Genomic DNA, 20,964 nt, shown 5'->3' with positions numbered 1-20,964 from the left:
CCTCCTCCCCCGCCTGTCCAGGGGCGGCACTGCGGGCTGGGAAGCCGGGACCAGAGGAGGGAAGGAAAGAAGGAAGGAAGGAAGGAAGGAAAGAAGGAAGGAAGGGAAGAAGGAAGGAAGAAGGAAGAGAGGAGAAGAGAAAAGAAGAGAAGAGAGAAGAGAAGAGAAGAAGGAAGGAAAAGAAGAGGCGTCCAGAGGAGGAGAGGAGGAAAGGCAGGGCAGGCAGGAGAAGAGAGGACGGCACTCCAGCGGCAGCATCCAAAGGCCAGAGTGGGGACCCGTGCTGCCTCCGCCGCTCCTCGGATGGTGACGGGGCCCCGCCGCGGCCGCAGCCCCCCCCGCGCCCCGGCTCCGCAGGCCCGCAGCGCCGGAGCCCCGCAGGAATCATGCCCAGGTCCTTCCTGGTCAAGAAGGTCAAACTTGACACGTTCTCCTCGGCGGACCTCGAGAGCTCCTACGGGCGCGCCCGCAGCGACCTCGGAGTGCGACTGCACGAGAAAGGTGCGAGCTGGGCTGAGTCTGGGGGCAGCAAGGGGCCCAAGGCAATAGCTGGAAGGGGCAGAGGGCCAGAGTGTGGGGCTGGAGGGGTCAGGAGCCCCCGGAAATAGACCTGAGGGAAGAAGAACCAGAAGGAGGCAGTGGCTGGGGACGGACTGTGGAGGAGGGTGGGGAGAGGGGAAAGCAGAGGCAGGCCAGAACAGAGCCAAGCCCTGGGCAGGGAGAGTGTCAGTGCAGGAGAGAAGGTGGAGAACAAAGGTCAGAAATAGAAAGTACCCCACACCTTGAGCATGCGAGGACATATACAGTCATATGGGCACTTGCTGACATGACAGGACCTGGATGCATGCAAACCCACACCCAGAAACCTGGGCCTTCCTTAGTATCCTCTCTCTCTCTCTCTCTCTCTCTCTCTCTCTCTCTCTCTCTCTCTCCCTCTCTCTTTTGGCTATGGTTAGCAGAATGCTGTGAGTTCCAGGGAGTAGGCATGGGTCCAGTGGGGGCCGCCACCTGTCAGGACTAAGGTACCAGCAGAGGCAGCAGCAGTATTTCCCCTGCAACCAGGGTCAGGGAGGAGAATGTGAGCAGGAGGGTTGTAGGTAGGGAGGTCCATGGTGCTGGTGTCAGGGGGAGGCTCTTTGTGTAAGGGTGCCCAAGTTCAAGGACAACTGTTAGCATGCAGGCAAGAGAGCTGGGGGTGCCAGCAGCGTGGGGTGGCAGAACCAGTGTGACCTGAGCCTGTGTGAGCCTGTGTGTGAGCCTGTGTGCGCCCATGTGACTGCGTGCAGCCATGTGACTGTGTGCGCTTGTGTGTGACCCTGTATGAGTGTGTGCCTGCCTGTGTGCCACTACATGGGACCATGTGACTCTGAGGCTGCTGGGCACCCATGTGACTGGCGACCCTGGCTGAGAGTGTGTCCAGGGTGGCCGCATGTGTGACCCTGCATGAGTAGGTGGTTTGCCGGGATCTTCGTGCAACCCACCCTGTGAGGGCACTCCAGGGTTGACCGTGGCTGGGAGGCTGGGTGTAACCCTGAAGAAGCCAGAGGCTGCATCGTTCGGTGTGTGCATTTGTGACTCTGAGGCTGTGAGATTCATCTTGTGCCTTGAGAACAAGTGCAGTTACCAGCATGAATGATGCTGCCTGCCTGCAGCTTGTCCCACCGAAGGTGTCCCCTTGCGGAATGCCCCGGCACTCTCCAACAACACAGCGGCTCCCTGGTCACTTGTCCTGAGGCTTGGGAAGGCGCCCACAACGGGTTAGGGCCTGGGGGAAGAGGGCAATGTGTAACAAGGTAGGACCCAGGGGTGGAGGATGACCGAAGGGAGCTGGGGAAGAAGGAGAGTGGATGGAGGAAGATAAGGCTGGAGCTGGAAGGGGGTCAAGTTCAGTGAGTAGTAGGAGACCTGGGAGGTAAGAAGGAGGGTGGAGAGGGTAGGAGGGCCTGCCGGAGGCAGAAGTCTTCAGGGCTTGTTGGGGGGCCTAGGGGACCAAGGAGGGGCAGCATCAAGGCTGGGCGCGAGTTCCAGGTGCGGCGGGGAAGAGCAGTTGGGAACCTCGAGAGGCGGGAGCTACGGGGTCCCTCGGTGGGCGGTCCTGGCTTTGTGCGCTGCGGGTCCGCAGTGTGTTGCATAATCAGGGAAAACTGCTGAAGTGGGGAGAACCCGAGGGGGAGGAGGGGTGGAGGAAGGAGGGCGAGGGAAGCGCCGCCCCTCCCCCCTGACCTTGAGGCTCCGCGGAAGGGGGGCAGCCGCACCCGAGGATGCGCCTCTTTCCCTCCCCCTGTGAGGGTGGGGCCGGCGGGCGGCGGGGGCGGAGCCGGGGCCCGGCCCAGTCTCATCTCTCCTCTCTTCTCTTCCCCTCCCTGCCTCCTCCGTCCTCCTGGCCCCGCGGTACCCCGGCCCCTTCTCCTTTGTCCTTCTTCTGGTCCCCTCCTTCCCGGACCCCGTGTCTCCCGCCGCCTGCCCGTGTGTGTCTCGCCCGCTGCCCGCCTCCCCTCCCTCTGTGTCTGCCTGTCTGTCCGCCTCGGCCCTCAGGATACCTCAGCGACTACGCGGGGCCCGCCTCCGTCTACGATGGCGATGCCGAGGCGGCCTTGCTCAAAGGGCCGTCCCCAGAGCCCATGTACGCGGCGGCCGTGCGTGGAGAACTGGGCCCGGCGGCCGCGGGCTCGGCACCGCCTCCCACCCCGCGCCCAGAGCTGGCCACAGCCGCGGGCGGCTACATCAACGGCGACGCGGCGGTCAGCGAGGGCTACGCGGCTGACGCCTTCTTCATCACCGACGGGCGCTCGCGCCGTAAAGCAGCCAACGCCGCCGCTCCCTCCACGGCCTCCGCGGCGGCTCCCGACGGCGACGGCGGAGGCGGGGCCGGGGCGGGCGCGCGCGGCGCGGGGGCCGGGGCCGCGGGCCGGGGCGGCGCGCGCGCGGGGGTGAGCACGGAGGCGCGCGCGGGGCCCGGGCCCGGCGGCGCAGGGGGCCGGCACGCGTGCGGCGAGTGCGGGAAAACGTACGCCACGTCGTCGAACCTGAGCCGCCACAAGCAGACGCACCGCAGCCTGGACAGTCAGCTGGCGCGGCGCTGCCCGACGTGCGGCAAGGTGTACGTGTCCATGCCGGCCATGGCCATGCACCTGCTCACGCACGACCTGCGCCACAAGTGCGGCGTGTGCGGCAAGGCCTTCTCGAGGCCCTGGCTGCTGCAGGGCCACATGCGCTCCCACACCGGCGAGAAGCCCTTCGGCTGCGCGCACTGCGGCAAGGCCTTCGCAGACCGCTCCAACCTGCGCGCGCACATGCAGACGCACTCGGCCTTCAAGCACTTCCAGTGCAAGCGCTGCAAAAAGAGCTTCGCGCTCAAGTCCTATCTCAACAAGCACTACGAGTCCGCATGCTTCAAGGGCGGCGCGGGCGGGGGCGGCCCCGCGGCCCAGGCGCCCGCCGCCTCGCCGCAGCTCAGCCCCGTGCAGGCCTAGGGCGGCGGTGCCTCCGCCAGCCCAGCCGGGGCGGCTCTCAGCAATACGGGCCCCCAGGGAAGTCTCCGCCGGCGCCCGGGCGGGGGGGGGGGGGGGGGCGGGGCGGAGGGCGGGCCCCTCCTCACAGCAATAGAGGGAGGGGGCCCGGCCCCGCCCCGCCCGCCAGGGGCCTTGTCGGCCCCTTCAAGCAATAGGGTCCTGAGGGGAGACCCACCCCGAACCCCCTCCCTTCCCCTCCAGGGTGCCCCAGGCTTTTTCCCAGCAATAGGGTCGAGGAGACCCAGAACCGAACCTCATCTCCGAGTTAGGTCTCTGAAGACCGGGGTGGGGTGAGGTGGGGAGCACCCCCCCTCCTCCCTCCTCTGCGCCCCTGGATCGCGTCGCAGAGACTCAGGTCTTCCCCACTCCTTTCCCAAACCCTCCAAGGGCCAGGCCTGCGGCCTAGACGTCCGGGGAGCAGACCGGGGAGGTGGGGGGAAGAGGGGGTAGAGCAGGAGGGAGGGGCCTGCAGAGGCGTCCCTACTCCTCAGTCTTCGCTGAAGCCCAGGAGTGATAGACGCGTTGGGGATCGGGGAGAGAGGCGGACGGCGGCACCCCTCTCCCTCGGGTTCTTTCTGGGGCCTCAGTCCAAGCCGCTCTCCCACCCTCGCCCCGCATCCTCTGCCAAATCCGAATTCTTCCAGCCCAGCTTCCCGGGCTCTGTCCTTCATAACGAATAATAATGACGCATATCGAATCGCATGGACTTATCCGACCTCCTCAGACCCCACTCCCGCCCTGCCCCGGGGCCCCCTCCCTCGTCCCCCGGCATTCGGTGTTGGAGGACGGATCCTGGGGCCCGGCAGGCAGGCCTGGGCACGGCCCATTACACACCTCTCTGTATTCGCTTTGCGGGTAAAGCCCCCTGGGGGGGTTGCGGACGCGTCGGGTTTCTTTCTTTCTGTATTTGTACGTTTTATTTATGAACGGATTGCACTCGGGTCAGGGAAGGGGCGCTGAGGCCCCCATCCTTCCCGCCGACGCCCGGGGCTTGGGATGTCCGGGATCACTTTCCCCGCCCCCGAACCCCGCCCCCACCTGGGCCCCACCCTCGAGCCCCAGGCCCCGCCCCCACTCTGTTGCCAACTTTCGCCCGTCTATGCCAAAGCCTCGGCGGCGACCCCGCCCCAAGGGCCCGCCCCATTGGCCGCCGCCTTTGTGACGTCACTGCATGCAGCCCCAGCCCTCCTCCCGTCCCTTCCCGGGGCTGCCCGCTCCCTCTCCCTCTTAGTTAGTCCGATGCCGACTATAGAGCAATAATGCGCACTGCATGCGAAGCTGCCGCCGCCTCTAGAGTTACTGAGAATCAGGTATCCCCCTGCCCTATCTACCCCATAGGCCCCTAGATCAGGGACATTGCGCGGGGCCGGACGCGCAGACTTTCTTCCCCTCCTCCTCCCTACTCCCCCCCACGGCAGAGCCCTGCGGGTGTAATGGTTCCAGCGGGCAGGGGCGGGGTGGTTGCCCCCAAGACCCCTCCTTCAGTCATCCATTACCCACCAACTGTTCATTGGGCACCTACTATGTGCCAGGCCCGCTGCAGAGTCGGCCAGGGATGCAGCGGCCTGCAGGGGCTGCACGCTCGTGACAGGCGTCCATCAGGTTTGGGTGGGCCAAGGAGGGCCGCACATGCAGAGAAAGGCCTGGCCCCTAGACCCAACCCTGCATCCCCTTTACCTCTTCCCCACCCCGGCCCGGGTCCAGTGCTGGGTGCACTTGGGCTCTACCTTTGACTTGGGCCTAGTGTTCTCAGCTCAGGTGGCACAGACCCAGGGCCCCCAAGGCCCAGCGCGACCAGGGCCACCCATACCGACTCTCAGTCCTTCCATCTCTCGGCCACTTAGGCTCTGCTGTGTGGGGTCAAGGCCCCAGGCCAGACAAAAGGTGCACACTGCAGTGTATGACCTGGTCAGCGCCACCCCAGTGGGGACCGAGTTGCCGCCGAGCCGCACCTGCAGGAGCAGACTGAGGGCCCAGGGCAGCAGGGCCCGTATCCAAACCCTCTATACCGCAACTCGTGTCCACACAGCTCCCAAGCTGGGGCCTGCCCTCCTGTGCTGGGCACACCCGCATGCACACGCACACACAGGCGCCCCACCCAACCCCCACACGCCTGTCTACCTACCTAAGGAGAAGGCCAGAGGGCCGTGGGCCGGCCAGGGTCTCCCGCTTCTCCGTACACCCCGCCGCCGTGGAAAGCCATGGGCCCCCTCCCGCCCCCATAACTAAGCAGCACAATAACCGACTTAGCGAATTCAGGTAGAAGGAACGTTTAGGTAGCACCTATTTTGTACTGATTCTACGAGTAGGGCCCGAGATGCGGGGGCCCTCGGGTGGGGGTTGCGGCCGCCGGCCTGCCCCGCCCCCACCCCCGCCTGCGCCCCGCCGCCTTGTACATACTCCCACCCGGAACAGGCCGGGATTTTTACTCGGGCCGCGCCCCTCTTCCGCCCCCGTTTGGGGCTGGGCCGGCCGGACAGACGGACGGACGGACAGACCTCCTTCCTAAGCACAATAGCACCAGCTCCCCGGAGCGCCGCACCTCCACGAGGAGAATAAATGCCACTCTTGATAGAACTTGGAGTGTCGGGTTGATGTATCCAGTGCTGGGCCCATGCCACAGGGGGTGCTGGGCTGTCTGGGGGGCGGCTTCCTAGCCCTGCTGCATCCCAGAGGCAAGGTTGGTGCAGGTCCAGTGCTGGGAGTGGCAGCCTGCCCACACAGCCCTGAGGTCATGTCACTACCTTTCGTGAGGGTGTGGCACTGTCCCCTTGCTCGGGAGGGCTATCTTCTTCCCCATGGGAGGGCCAGCTTGGCAGGCCAAGCCACGGGAGAACCACCCCCTTCCTCCCCGCCCCCATGCAAAGCAGCTGGCAGGTTAGTCTGCTCTGGGCCAGAAACTGGGGTTAGGCTCCGCTGTTCGGCTCTGCTTAGGATCTCCAGCCTGAATTCAGGCCTAGCCCAAGAGTGATCTAGAATCACCCGAGTAGGTACAGCAGGGCCTGCAGAGGTGTGTCTACTCTTCCCATAGGGGCTCCTGCTGCTCCTCAGGCTTGACAGCCACCAACAAGCCCTTCTCAATGCCAGTGGAGAAAATGGGGACAGGAGAAGGTGCAAAGTCTGGCCTCTTTCTGCTTCCTGCTGCTCACGTCTTGACCCCCACTGTCTGAGGAGGCCTCCACAGACAGCTGACTCATGCTGCTTCTGGGGAGGGGCCACCCAGGGGACAGAGAGGCTTCCACAGCCACCCACAGCCCTCAAGCTCTAGACAGGATGAATCAAATTGAGATGAGGGGTGGGACTGTGCTGGTCAGGGGCAGGCCAGGAACAGGGACCCCCTGCCCCAGCAATGCCCCCTGATACTCAGGTTGGCAGGTATGAGCTGAGAGGCCCAAAGTCTTTGGAGACATGTAGTCAAACCAGGTCATCCCAGAGCCAGCTGAACCCCAGCAGAGACAGGCCTGCCTAGACTTCATCAGAGTGGACAGCAGGGGCGCCTGACCTTCAGGAGGATGTCAGTTGGTAGGCTACTCGTGGGGTTCACATGGAGGTGGGCACCCTCTTCTGGGGAGCACTGTCAACAGTAAAACCCTAGGAGTGAAAGCCCCTGTTATTGGTAGAGGTCAGGGACCTTTGACCTTCACTATCCCCAGGCTGGGGCAAGCATTCGCCAAATTTGCACGTGAACAATCAGCGGGGAGAACAGCTTATCCAAGGCCTGCCTTTGACATAAGTCCTGTCCCAGTACCTCATCTACCCTACACCTGGAGTCACCCCTGGGTGGCTGCCAATGGCAGGGAGGAATGCCCATTCCTTCCCACCTTTTGAGTCTAGACTGGTGATTTCTGCTTCTTCAGGACCCTGAGGGGCAGTGGGGGTGGAAGGATGAAGGCTGACTCCCTGAGGCCTGGAATGAGTCCAACCCTCAGTCTCCACAGACTTCCATGGACAGGACTTTGTATCCCAAAGAATGGGCAGCATAGTCTGCTAACCACCATGTCCCATGTCTCCCGGCTGGCCGCACCCTTCACAGACCTCAGTGGCCTGCCTGTGGCACCTCAGGCACAGGTTGAGGTTCTAACCTCTGAACCTCTTCCAGCCAGGCCTGCGAGGCTCCTGGCCTCTAGTCCCTTAATCACTCGCTGCCCCTGGCAGGGAAATCCCCACTGAGCTTTCTTCCACAACCCCTCTTGTACACCTTTGTCACCAAGAAATCCCACCTACCTTAACCTTTACCCTCCCCCCCTGGTGCCCTGGATCCTAAGGTAACTGGAGCTTCCGGGGTAGGGGGAATTCTAAAGCTGCTGCACTGGCCCACTCTCCCTCCCAAGGCCTGGCCCACACTCTCCCACAGGCAATGTCCCCCTCCAGGACCAGCCCACACCAGTACTGAGGCTCTTTCTTACTGGTGTTCTCACAGCCTGTGCCTACCTCTTAACTTGATGCCTGGCTTTCCTCTCACTCAACTCCAGTACCAGAACCTTGGCTGTCCCACCAGTTCCCCACCAGACTGGTCCTCCCTGGTGATCCCTTGTCCACTCTGGTTGCTTTACTCCCACTGCCACTTGACAGCCGACGGTTTGGAGCTGGGATGTGGGCACAGGCAGCTGCCTCCAACATGACCCTTCACTCATTACTGACTACTGCACTCGGCCTCTGCAGGCCTACTGGAAGCCTGAGTCGCCAATCTCTGCCCGCCTGGGCGGGGCCTTTAGTTCTTGGCGCTGTATTGAAGGATGGCACGGCCAGAAGGCATGCAGAGACTCGTGGGTGTGTGTGACAGAGCTCCCAGGGCTCACTCCTCCATGCTGGCCTCCCGAGAGGACCCTCTCCTTTGTTCACCCTCCGTTGGGATCAGTACTCAGAAAGGCCTAGCTCTGCCTGGCCCAGACCACCCAATGAACAGATGAGAGTTTTGGAAGACTGGATAGGAGACAAGATTGATCCTGACTCACTCAAGTTGAGCTGCGTGGGTGTGTGGGAATGGGTCTCCAGCCCCAGTCAGGGCAGCGCGGTTACTCGAAGACACCTGTCAGATAGCCCTAGCCTGCTAGGTAGAGACGCCAGGCTGGTATCAGTCCTAGATGGCCCAGTGGCAACAGGAACGTGTCACTAGGGGGCCCAGGCACTGTGGTGAAGGTGGTGGAACAGGGGTGTGCCCAGGGGGAAAGGCAGTGGCCAGTCCATAGAGGCCACTAACTTGAGGCTGAACCTCTCAGTTTATTTGCTTCTAGACAGGTGCTCTTGGTTCTGCTCACCTTGGGAGTGAACGGCTAACGCATTTTGCTGCTGGGTAAACCCTCCCTCAGCCTCCAGTGAACCCTCACACTCTGAAATCCAGGGTTCTCACACTCCATGCCCTATGCAAAGATGTGTGTCGAGCTAAGGTGGAAGGCACACTTGCTCCCTAGCGGGTGGCACTGTGCGGTTGTGCAATGATACGGAAGCCTCTGGGTCCCCACCATCCGACACTCCAGGCTCCACATGCCCTGGCAAAACTAGCGGGAGTGGAAGTGAGGGAGGCCCTGCAAGTCTGTGGAGGTGGGTGCAAGGGGGGGGCCGGGTGGAGGCGGGCCACAGTGTGGCCACGCGGGGACGGCAGTGGGGGGGGGGGGGGATGCACCTTCCCTGTCCTTGCTGGGCACTTTGAGGTAGGGTCAGTGGGCCGGGCGGGCTTCCCAGGGACATGGGGCCTGGGAGGGCTTTCTCTTGCTCCATCTTTTGGTCTGGCGCTTGTTGGAACAACCTAAGCCGAAGTAAAGAGGGTGCTTCTGCGGTGGTAACCAGAGGGCTCGTGGAGCACAACTGCGCCGCGCCGCGCGCTCCGGAACCAACACGCTGGGTGGTGGGCGAGGCGAATCCCCAGGGACGTGGGCGGCCGGACGGTAACGCAAGAGGCATTTCTCCACAATCTACACCCCACACTGCGCGCCTCGGCTGGGGAATGACGAAACCCGGTGTTTACACACTGGGATAAGAAGCAGGCAAGCGGTCAGGGGCGGCCCGCAGCTGCCAGGAAGCCTGACGAGTTCCGCAGAGACGCTGAGGCCCGCGGGGCAGTGGCCCGGTCGCGGGCCGTCCGCCAGCAGACACGCTCCCGCCTGAGCCCCGCTACCGTGACTCCCAGCGTGCGCCGCGCTGGGCGGCCCTGGCTCCCAGGGTGCCGCGCGCGGGGGCGGGGGGGGGGGGGGGGACGGACCACGACTCCCAGAATACCCCTCGCGCCCGCGGACTACAAACGGGCGCGCGCCGCCGCGGCCGGCCAGTTAGAGGCTCCCGGAGAGACCAGACCGTGGTCCTCGGGCTGCCCGGAGGGCGCGCGCTGATTGGCGGCCCGGGCCTGCGCGCGGGCTACGGCGTCCGGCAGGGGGCGGTGGCGGCCGTTGGCCGAGAGTCCGGAGGCGGGGCCGCGGGCCTCGGGCGCTGCGAGCCCGGCGGGCCACGACTCGGCCGGGACGGGGTGCGGGCTGAGGCGATGGGCGACCGCGGCGGCGCGGGCGGCTCCCGGCGCCGGAGGACGGGTTCACGGCCTTCGAGCCAGGGCGGCGGTGGGCCCACGGTGGCGGAAGAGGAGGTGCGGGACGTGGGCGCCGGGGGAGACGCGCCGGCGCCGACTCCGGCCCCGGACAAGGGCGAGGACAGAGACTCCGACGTGGGCAGCGGCCACTGGGATCTGAGGTGACGAGGCGTCTCACCCCTAGCCCCTGCCCGAGACCCTCCCCACATCCCCGGGCGTGACCGCAGCAGCGCGGGCTCCGAGTCGGAGAGCCTGGCTCCCGGACTTTGGCGTGGACAGGTGTGCCCCCCTTGGGCCCCTGCGGGGGAACTGAGGCGTAGGAGTGGAGAGTCACTTGCCAAGGTCACCCACGTGGGGGCCAGAGGGGAGCCGGCGGCAGTCCGGCTTTCAGACCCCCACCCCTCTCTCTCCACGTCCTCATGTGGGTCCTTAGGCTCTTCCTCAGGGTAACTCAGGACGCTGACCCCCAGGCCGGCCGGCTTCTGCTACGCACAAGTTTTCTGCATCTGGAAGAAGGAGCGATCAGGTGGTTTGTAACTGAGGAGGTCTCTCCTGGGGGTTGTGAGGGGTGCCTTGGTGGTAGGAGGTCTCCCATAGGAGGGTGGACCTGCCGGGGAGGCAGCCGGCAGGAGCCTGGGACTGCCCGAGGGTCGGCACAGGGCAGCGTGAGAGTCTTTCTCTTCCTGCAGACCCTCCCGAGAGTCGTCTTGGCGGGGGTCCCTTCCTCCCTTCCTGACACACTCGTGCCTCCGTCACCCAGTGCCTGGCTGGGCTGGGGCCCTGCTTACCTTGTCCGAACAAGTTGGGTCCTGTATTGGGACTCTCAACCCCTGGCTGGGGTACAGGAGAGGGGTTCGAAGTGCCCACAGGTGGGCACCCTGTTTATCTGAAGGTCTGGCGGGAAGGGGTTGGGGGAGGAAACCGGACTGACTGGGAGGACTTGGAAGGACAGGGTGTCGGCTGCCTCCAACCTCCTTCTCCCACTTCTGGCCTTCAGTGTGGCCCGGGTGTCCTCGGGGGCTCTGGCTTTGGGGGCGCCTTTGGGGCTAGAGGTTATCAAGGAGGAAGTGGGCAACTAGGCAGTCTGTTGGCAAGGATTTGCTCTCTCAGTACCCAAGAACGGAGGCTTTCTTCACTGTGCTGAGAGGGTGGGTGTGGCGGCCAGGGGCCTTGCCCTTGTGGTGCTCCCAGTCCACCTGAGAGATAAGATGATGTCAGCACTGAGCAGTGTGAGCAAAGTTCAGGCCCGGAGTCCCTGAAGGCGCTGTGGCGGAGGAGCAGAAGCGAGGAGGGTCGGGGGTGGGGGTGGGGGGCGGGGAAAGGGGCTTGTTTCCTGCGGGCCTGGGAAGGTGCTGAGGGAGGCTGCAAAGGACCAGAGGGTCCTGGAGTCCCCTCTGCTAAGTGCCGGTCAGGAGGCAGGGGCGTGGCTAGCATGCTCTCCTCCAGAGGTGGCAGGAGTTGGTGTCCTTTTGTGTAAGATGGGGAGTGCTGACTCTGGGCCAAGTTGCCACTCTGGGATGGGCAGTCACTTCCCTGCTCTGCCAGGGCCAGCTGTCCAGAAGCCTCTCCCATGTCCCTGAGAGCTGGGCTGAGCAAGTGGCAGCCCCGTCTGCCAGGCCTGGAAGTCTGGGCTCCCTGGGAAGAGGAGCGGTAGATGGCAGGGGTGGGCCTGCCCAGGGCTGGGGAGGGAGCTGGCAAGGACGGTCCTCTCCTGGTCTCCAGGTCTCCAGGTCGTGCAGGCTGTGTGTGCTTGTTTCTCAAAGGCCGATGACCCAGGGCCCAGAGGGCCGCCAGGGTCAGAGCTTGCTCTGGCTGCCCTCCTGGGATTTGGCTCCTACTCATCTCCTTGTCAGCCTCCTCTCAATTGTCTCCCCTCCTTTCTGCTTATTGCCTTTCCCTCCCTATTCCTCCTTGCTCCCTGGGCTCTAGGCCTCCTCCCCTCCCTGCACTTCCTGCTCGCCTTGGCCTGGGCAGGTGGGTCACGCTCTGGGTGTGAACTCATTTCTTCCGGGCCATGGCCAGGTGTGGCTCTGGGGCAGGAAGGAGAGGGCACCCCACACACTGCCCGTGCCATCTGGCTCTCTGCTCATGGACACTCCCAGCAGGGCCTTCTAGTCTCAGGGCTCTCCCAGGGTGTTTGTTCCTGGGTTGCCCTCTGTTTCTTCCTTCCCACTGGGGTCTTCCCAGATGCAGAGCCTGCCTCCTTACCTTGTACCCCAGGGCTCAGCCCCGAGGCCCGGTGAAGGAAGTGCTGAGGAAGTGGCAGCTGGGAGGAGAGCTGGCAGCCTGCCCCCTCCTGGCTCCCCTTGGTCCTGGAATTGGACCACGTGGTCCCCAGTTGTGATCCACACTTGAGGGCTGTGCCCCTGGGGAAGCTTTGAACTTTGGCCAGGCTTAGTTTTCCTTTGCACCTACCTCCCAAAGTTGATGTGAGAGTTGAGTGAGATGATACACGTGATGAGTTATAATGGCCCTGGGGAGCAGGTGTGGGACCGCTGGAAGGCACAGAGGTGTGGGTGGCCCTGGTAGTAGGGGAGAGGGTGACAAAGATAGCTCTGGAGACTGTGGCCATATCCTGCCTGCCTGCCCTCTGGCCCACTGCTGCTGAGGGCACCGGCAAGGCTGGGCCTTATGGGTTTTGGTGGGTGGTGGGCTTCCTTCCCTGGGTCTCTGATGTGCGTGGAAATGGGGTTGCCTGGGGCAGGGGGATGGTCGGGAGCCCTGTGGGGGGGACCTAGGGAGTGGGTGTGGGCAGGTTGGGAAGGCCTTGAGAGCCTGACACAGGAATCTGAAAAAGCTTTTATAATATCATTTGGTGTCAGATTTGGAAAACAATACCTGTTTCCACCCCTGTTTCCATCTTAGAGATTGCTGAAAATAAAGCCGGCATGGTCTCCTTGGTGGCCCGAAGCGGGCAAGGGGTCACACTGTTGTGAAACGTTGTGCAGATGGGGGTGGCAGGTTGTGGCACCAGGGCCTCTGGGGCACTTCCAGTGAAAGTGGACAGATTCAAACTTGGCGGAAGGGCTGGGGAGGCCCCTGTCTAGTGGACAGGCCCAGAGATTGTCCCCTCCGGGGAGTGAGGCCCTGGACCTGTGCTGGCCTCACAGGAAAGCGAGTGCAGAGACTCGGGGAGAAGAGGGCCCCTGGTGGCCTCACCGCCAGGCCCAGGACAGACTGGGAAGCTGGATGCAAGGAGGTCAGACATGGGCCAGGTGCGGTACAGACCTTGCCACTGCCCTCGCTAAAGAGTGCTGAGTGGCATCTCAGCCTTTCCAGTCCCTCACTTCCTGTGTGGCGCTGTCTAGGTGTTGACCCCGACCAAAGGAAGGCTTGCCACTGAGGTGGGGTCGGCACTGAGAGGACATCTGTGCTGTCGTGACTCTGGTGTGTACGCCTGAGCCCACTTTTCCTACCTGGGTGTCTCAAGAGGTGGAGATGTGTGTCCCTGGCCTCACGTCTTACAAAACCGGAGGCCTTGCTCAATGTTGTGTGGGGCTTCCTGGTGGCACGGCAGCTGGGGTGGGGTGGGGCCGCAAACCGAGAGAGCTGGGAGCTGGGTCTGGGCCTTGCCCCAGCCGTGCTGTGGCCCTTCCTCTACCTCTGTGTCACCCGGAGGACCAGGCAGGGATGTGAGAGTCTGCTTATGTGTCCCCGACCTCAGCAGTAGGTGGGAACTCTCGTGGGTGGGCACTGAAGTTGCCTTTTCCTGCTTCTGGGGGAGACCTCTCTGCCCTTAGGCATCTGACACCTGGGTGGGCTCCTCTCGCCCCCCTCGCTCTGGGCAGGAACACAGCGCTCATCCTGTGGCCGAGCTGGGACAGGTTATGATTTTTTAGAAACAATTGGAGGCTACGTGAATGTATGAGGGTTGGGCCTCTGAGCCCGGGAAGGTGCGTGTAAGTCCAGGTGCTCAGCTGGCCCTTGGCCTGGATCCCTGTGCAGACTCAAAGCTGTGTAGGCCAAACGGAGGAGGAGGTTGTCTGAGGTCGGGTGGGGGTGGGGGGGGTCCCTCAGGGTGCTGGGTGGTAGGATAGGCTGACTCAGTGAGGCCCTCGCTTCTGCACAGCATTGCAGGTGGGCCTGTAGATCCCTGGAGTGGACTCTTCCTGTGGGCCCATCACCACTCTGTAGCCAGCGTTCGTGGTGGCAGCCAGAGGCCTCTGGGGAGTGAGGCCAGGCTCTTGGCCTGGGGTGCTCCAGCTGCGCGTAGCCCTGGACTGGGCAGGGCCAGCTGTGCTGTTCTCGCTTGTGGCGTGACCCTGCCCACTACCTGGGAGGCCAGGCTTCTGGTGGCCCTGAGAGCTCGTCCCTGCCTGGCTCTCCCGTGATTGTAGATGGGGAGTGGGATGTGTGGGCAGAAGAGAGGGCTGGGTGGGGCACGGACCACCCTCCTGGGCCAGGATGGGTGAGAGCCGCTCAGGGGAAGGGGCTGGGGTCTGCCCTGCCCCGGGCCCTGAGGTTGGCTCCTGAGGGGCTGAACTTGGCTGGGCTCTTGGGCCCTGACCTGCCCTTGGACTTGGAGGAGTGAGCCCGCTTTTGGTCCTGCCCAGGGTTCTCATGGCCCAGGGTGCTCTGCTGGTGCCTACTTATGAGGGTGCGTCTCCTGCCCTACCAGGTGCCACCGCCTGCAAGATTCTTTGTTCAGCTCTGACAGTGGCTTTAGCAACTATCGTGGGATCCTGAATTGGTGTGTGGTGATGCTGGTGAGTAGGATGGTGTCAGAGTAGGTGTCCCTGTGGCCAGGGCTCCGTTCGGGGCTGACCTTTGCCTGGGTACCAGCTCTGCCCTCTGGGGAAAAGGGGCCAGAGCTTATGTGGCTGGGTTGTGTGGGGCTCTGGGCTGGCGGGGGGAAAGTTATGGTGATGGTCCCTGCATCGGCCACACACGCAACTCTCGTCCCTGTTGAATCCCAGGAATAGCACATGTGAGTGGTCTTGGGGGTCCAAAAAAGAGTTTCTTCTGCTGTTCTGAATGGCCCTTGTGGGCGTGGAACCCCTGGCAGGCCTGGCCTGGCGGGGAGCAGGGTTTAGCGGATGGCTCTTGGGCTTAGTCTGGCAGCCCCAAGCCCCGACTCTGAGGGCACCTGGCCTCTCTCCCTCAACCTTTGTCCTAGGTGCCCCCACGAAGGGATTAGACAGAGCTCTTGCCTCCACCTCACCGTGTGGCCTGGCTGTGGCCCCTGCCTCTGGGGCCCGGTTCCCGCTGGCACCTTGTGGGGGTGGGGCCAGCAGCCCTGGCCCAGAAACAGCTAGAGCCCAGGGCTCAAAGGGGCAAGCCCACAGGGTGGGGCAGGGGGCAAGCTCCTGTCTGGGTCCAGCCCCCACCACTCAGACTGATGTGGCCAGAGGCCTTTGACCCTTGCCCCGACATGACGGCCTCGGGTACGGCTCCGGTGGTTACCCATGTGGAAGGGGCTCCAGGCACACCCACGCCCTCCCTGCCGGTGGCCCGAGAAGGCTCTCCAGGGAGCTGTGGGGGGGCAACACAGTCTGGTGGGTGGGAAGCTGGCTAGGCAAGGGGATGGTGGGTCAAACGCCTGCCTGACGTCATCTCAGGAGGTGTTGTGTCCTTGGCCTCTGGAGGCCATGCTTGGGCTGGGTTTGTACTGGCAGCCTGAGCAGCAACCTGTGTTCCCTGCAGCCCTTGGGCCTGCCTGGCCCTTTGGCGCAGACCCAAAACCTTTCCCCTGCTTCCGGTGCCTGGCGCAGACCCAAAACCTTTCCCCTGCTTCCGGTGCCTCCACTGCCCCCTTGCTGAAGGAGATCGTGTCCCATGTTTAGGCTGCTTGCTGCGTCCCTCCGTGGCCTGGGCCTTGAGGTGAGCGCTGCCCATTAGCAGCTCTGGCTCCTGCCTGCTGTGGGCTCTCAGGACAGGCCACTACCAGGTGTGATGGCAGCACATCTGTGCCTGGCAGGAGGTTGGCAGGTCAGGCGGGTGGCTCGGGAGGGCAGGACCCCCGTCCCTGTTTGTCATCTCTGTGCGAAGTCCTTACCTGGCAGTCAGGGGACCCATGAGTGTCCCCTTGCCGGCATCACTTTTCCACAGGACCTACCATGAGCCCTGGTCAGGGCCTGAGCTTGGGGCATTTGGCAGGGTGTGTGTGTTGTGGGTGGAGGAGGAGACCCGGGTGCCTGCAGAGGGAAGCCGCTCCCCAGCCCCAGGCTGGAGCCAGGAGCCCAGCTTGAGGGGGTTTCTGCCCTTGGAAGCTGCTCTGGGGCCACGTGTCCAGGCTTGGATGCTACAGGGATAGCGGGAGAAGGGCAGGGGCCCAAGCACCAAGTGGCACTCCAGGCCTGGCTGCTGAGCCCCTTAGAACTCTGGTCCGCTGCTTCTCCCCACTCCCCAGGGTGTGGGCACCCCTGGTGTGGCACCTGCCGCTCACCCAGGCACTGCAAGTTTTCGGTGAGGCACTGCAAGGACATTCTTGGGCAGGTTTGGGCCTTGGGGCCGTCACCAACTCAGTGGGACAGATGAGGGCTGCTAGGCATCAGGTCATTTTGCACCACTGCAGACGCCAGTATCATGTCTGGGGTGATGGGGGCAATGGCAAGACTTGCTGTCCCTGCACCAGTGTGGGGTGAGGTGGGTGGTAAGTCTCAGCGTTGGCGTGGAGGTCAGACAGGGCTTGCGTCCTGGGTTTGCAGGTGCGGGTTGCCATCCGGACCCAGGGCTCCTGCCGCTATAGGTGCTGGGACGAGCTGGGGTGGGTGCCCTGTGGCCAAGGCTCATGGGGCTGTGCCCTTCCTCTCTCTTGCAGATCTTGAGCAATGCACGGTTATTTTTAGAAAACCTCATCAAGTGAGTGTCTTCCCCAGGGCCCCTACCCTGCCCCTGAGGCCTCTCCCCACCTGCTCAGGCCCTCATCCCCACCCCCCACCCCCGTCCCCAGGTATGGCATCTTGGTGGACCCCATCCAGGTGGTGTCTCTGTTCCTGAAGGACCCCTACAGCTGGCCTGCCCTGTGCCTAGTTATTGGTGAGCTGGGAGCCAGGGAGGGCTTCGGGTGGGGACAGGCCTTGACCTGGGCCTGAATCGCCCCATGGCACTTCCATCCTCAGTGGCCAATGTCTTTGCTGTGGCTGCATTCCAGGTGGAGAAGCGCCTGGCAGTGGTAAGCAGTGCCTTCGTGTCCCCTGCCCTGCCTAGAGGTCTGCTCTCCTCATTAGGCCTGTGTTTCAGGCTGTGTGTAGCTTCCCTGGGAGGGCCTGTGCCCCAGGCCTGGCAGCCCTTCCCCAGGGAGTGGGGGCTCTGGCTGAGCACGCTGCCCCCGCCCCCCCCCCCCCCCCCCAGGGTGCCTTGACGGAACAGGCAGGGTTGCTGCTGCACGTGGTCAACCTGGCCACCATTCTCTGCTTCCCGGCTGCTGTGGCCTTGCTGCTTGAGTCCATCACTCCAGGTGTGCCCCTTCCCTCATCCCACCCGTTCCAACCTGTCTTGGGCCCGCAGGAGAGACCCAGGTCAACCACAGGGGCTGTGCCCGTGGCCGTGGCTCTCCCGCGGGTGGTGTGGGGGGGCTGTGGCCTGAGCCTGCCTCTCCCGCAGTGGGCTCCGTGCTGGCTCTGATGGTGTACACCATCCTCTTCCTCAAGCTCGTCTCCTACCGGGACGTCAACCTGTGGTGCCGAGAGCGAAAAGCCAAGGCCAAAGCCAAGTCTGGTGAGGGGCTGCCTGGGGCTGGGGCCTTGGAGCCTGTGCCACCTGCCACGGGGCCAGACCTGGGCAGCAGCGAGGCCTCACGTGCCACCCCCCCCCACCCCACCCCACCCCCGCCCCAACTTGCTTGTAGCTTCTGCAGGTAAGAAGGCCAACGGGGGAGCGGCCCCGTGCACCGTGAGCTACCCAGACAACCTGAACTACCGTGGTGAGGACCCTTCCCGGGGTGTGGCTAGAGGGCAGCCAGGGAGGGATAGCACGGAGCAGGCCCCCTAGCCCCACCCTGCCATTCCAGATCTGTACTACTTCCTCTTTGCTCCTACTCTGTGCTACGAGCTCAACTTTCCCCGTTCTCCCCGCATCCGGAAGCGCTTCCTGCTGCGGCGGCTCCTTGAGATGGTGAGGATAGAGGCGGGCGGTGGTGCCTCGAGGGGTTGGGGTCTGCTGGCTGCTGGGGGACTCAGCCTGCTGCTCTGCTTCTTCCCTCAGCTGTTCTTGACTCAGCTGCAGGTGGGGCTGATCCAGCAGGTATGCGGGGCCGGGCAGGGCCGGGCGGGGCCGGGCCGGAGCGGGAGCTCAGGGTAGCCAGGGGGCTGACGGTGTGCCCTCTTTTGCAGTGGATGGTCCCCACCATCCAGAACTCCATGAAGCCTTTCAAGGTGAGGGGTCAGGCTCTCCTGTGGTGGGGTGGGGGATGACGGGTGGGGGCGGGGCTGCGGCTCGGGGAGCCAGCTCAGCTCTGTCTCTGCAGGATATGGATTATTCACGCATCGTTGAGCGCCTGCTGAAGCTGGCGGTGAGCCACAGGGCTGGGTAGAGTGGGGCACGAGTGAGCCGGCGGGTGGGGTGTTCTGGAACCTGGCACCTGCCTCCCCCCAACCACAGGTCCCCAACCACCTCATCTGGCTCATCTTCTTCTACTGGTTCTTCCACTCGTGCATGAACGCCGTGGCTGAGCTCATGCAGTTTGGAGACCGGGAGTTCTACCGGGACTGGTGGTGGGTGGCCTTGGGCGTGGGGCTGGGGGCTGGGCCGGGCCACGGTGCCAGCTGGTCACTCACTGCCGCTGTCTGTTCCTAGGAACTCTGAGTCCGTCACTTACTTCTGGCAGAACTGGAACATCCCTGTGCACAAGTGGTGCCTCAGGTGGGTATGGGCAGGAATGTGCCTGGTGGGTGTGCAGTTTCGTGTGGTCCCGGACACCCATCCCGCGGCCCCCTCCCTCCACAGGCACTTCTACAAGCCCATGCTTCGACGGGGCAGCAGCAAGTGGGTAGCCAGGATGGGGGTGTTCTTTGCCTCGGCCTTCTTCCATGAGGTCAGTGCTCTGCAGGCATCATGGCCTCACCTTAGGGTGGGTGGGGTGTGTGTGTGTGTGTGTGGCCCGAAGTGGCAGCTGATCCTTTCGCTCCCCCCCGTAGTACCTGGTGAGCATCCCCCTGCACATGTTCCGCCTCTGGGCCTTCACGGGCATGATGGCTCAGGTGAGCATTCCCTCTGCAGCCACCCTCTCCCGCTGCCCCGGGAGCCGCCAGCCCTGTCTGTGGCCACTACGGCCCACTGACTGTGGCCCCGTGTCCCCAGATACCCCTGGCATGGATAGTGAGCCGCTTCTTCCAGGGAAACTACGGCAACGCAGCTGTGTGGCTGACGCTCATCATTGGGCAGCCAGTGGCCGTGCTCATGTACGTCCACGACTACTACGTGCTCAACTACGAGGCCCCGGTGGTCGGGGCCTGAGCCGCTCCACGGCAGGTCCTCGCTGCCGACAGCCAGGGCCCGTCGCCCACCTGCGTGCTAGGGAGGGGGCTCGGCTGTCCACTGCCTCCTCCCAGCCACACCCCCTCCCCCGGAAGGCCTCTCTGCCCTCATGGGGCTCCTTCCTGCCCTGCTCAGGGATGGCAGACCAGGCACAGGCCAGCGCTGGTGGAAAGAGCCAGCGCCCCAGGAATCCGTGTGATCCTGCCCAGGGGTCCGAGGAACTCAATAAAGTACTGTCCAGAGTGGCTGCCCTCAACCTGCTGGGGTCGTGGGGGTGCTAGTTGTGCTCTCGGGAGGGGGGGCTGGGTCCCACTGGCCTTACTGGTGCCCGTGCCCATGTCTCCTGGGGTGCTGTGTCCTGGAACACCGCTGGGCAGGGCACCATGGTGATGCTGAGGCTGGGGGTGGGGGCCAGGTATTGGTGGTCAGGCAGATGCCTCCTCCCGGCACACAGCTCATCACAGGTGGCAACTCCCATTTGCCTAACAAGGCTCAGCGGAGGTGACACTCCCTGACCTTGTCACCGCCCTCGTTAACCTTGCGTGCGAGCTTGTGGGGGGTGGTGGTTACCTCAGAACTCCGTGGTCCCTGTGATAGGGCCTCAGAAGAGGCTGACCAAGGACTTCCCGGCAGCAGACCTTGGCTCGGGGTCGTGGCTGGAGACTGGGGCGTGTAAGAGGGTCAAGAGTCAGGACCAACCAGGGGGCTGGCAGAGTTGCATGTCGAGTGCAGTTCTCAGACAAGGCCATGGAGCTCACAGAGGCTGAGTCAACGGACCCTTGGGGAGCTGCTGCGGCCCCTAGGGTGGCCACGTGCTGGGGTGCCCACCAGGGACAGATGCAGAGCCTCGGGGACTCTTGCCTCTTGGAGGAGGCAGGTGGCCTGGCCCAAGCCTTGACCTGGGTCTCCCTCATGAGCACACGCATCCGTGGAGATGCTTCAACACCAGCTCTCTGCACCCCCTGGGTGCCGTTGGCCTGAGGCCTGCCCCTTCTCCGTACTGGAAACCCCAAGGCCCTGTCGGGTCAGATGTGCCCGGACTCACAGATGTGGCCTGATAAGACAGGGGTCTTCAGGAGGTGTCTGGGCGGCCGCCTCAAGACCTGTGCTGCCCCTGCCCCACCCAGCACCTGTTCAACTCCACATCCTCCTTCCCTTTGGCTATACTGGAGTTGCCACGGTGGGGATGGGGGATGGGGAAGGCTCCCTTGGGGGGCGGGGAGGGGTTCCTTTTTGGATCCCAGGGTGGAGGCAGTGTCTCCCTGGCCCCTGCTGAGGACGGTGAGCAGGGAGTGAACTCCTGGGGGCACAGATCATCAGGCAGGCTGCTCTGGCCTGTCACCTCCCCACCCCTCGGCACCCAACCCTTCCCCCCAAACCAGCCCAGTGCCTTGAGAATGCATGGAAAACGGGGTGCCTCTGCCGAGAAGATGTGCACAGCCTGCCTGTCTGTCCATGCCTCACCCGGTCCCATGTGGGGAGGCCTTGGGCAGGGCATTCCTGTGGGTCTGTCCCACC

The 20,964-nt window shown here is 63.8% G+C and overlaps 2 protein-coding genes across 4 annotated transcripts; both read left to right on the top strand.

The window, feature by feature from the left end:
• The first annotated feature begins 382 nt into the window (after nt 1–382).
• Nucleotides 383–6,089, top strand: SCRT1 (scratch family transcriptional repressor 1). Its single transcript, XM_081792116.1, has 2 exons — nt 383–501; nt 2,536–6,089. The coding sequence occupies exons 1-2, from the start codon at nt 387–389 to the stop codon at nt 3,471–3,473; spliced, it is 1,053 nt and encodes a 350-aa protein (XP_081648242.1). The 5' UTR covers nt 383–386; the 3' UTR covers nt 3,474–6,089.
• Nucleotides 6,090–9,768: 3,679 nt separating this feature from the next.
• DGAT1 (diacylglycerol O-acyltransferase 1) lies at nt 9,769–19,702 on the top strand. 3 transcript variants are annotated; one of them, XM_081792112.1, is made up of 17 exons: nt 9,769–10,190; nt 14,648–14,735; nt 16,790–16,830; nt 16,922–17,007; nt 17,091–17,143; nt 17,323–17,428; nt 17,575–17,688; nt 17,819–17,893; nt 17,981–18,084; nt 18,175–18,213; nt 18,303–18,344; nt 18,437–18,481; nt 18,571–18,683; nt 18,766–18,831; nt 18,916–19,003; nt 19,107–19,169; nt 19,270–19,702. In XM_081792112.1, exons 1-17 carry the CDS (start codon nt 9,988–9,990, stop codon nt 19,423–19,425), a joined length of 1,482 nt encoding a protein of 493 aa, XP_081648238.1. In that variant the 5' UTR covers nt 9,769–9,987; the 3' UTR covers nt 19,426–19,702. The 3 variants fall into 3 exon arrangements, with proteins under 3 accessions (XP_081648238.1, XP_081648240.1, XP_081648239.1); XM_081792114.1 differs by lacking the exon at nt 9,769–10,190 and adding an exon at nt 13,393–13,416; XM_081792113.1 differs by lacking the exon at nt 9,769–10,190 and adding an exon at nt 14,310–14,437.
• The last annotated feature ends 1,262 nt before the right edge of the window (nt 19,703–20,964 follow it).

Source organism: Panthera onca, chromosome F2 (genome assembly GCF_046562875.1).
Source record: "Panthera onca isolate mPanOnc1 chromosome F2, mPanOnc1 haplotype 2, whole genome shotgun sequence".
Classification (NCBI taxonomy): Eukaryota; Metazoa; Chordata; class Mammalia; order Carnivora; family Felidae; genus Panthera; species Panthera onca.
This window is presented reverse-complemented; position numbering and strand designations above follow the sequence as displayed.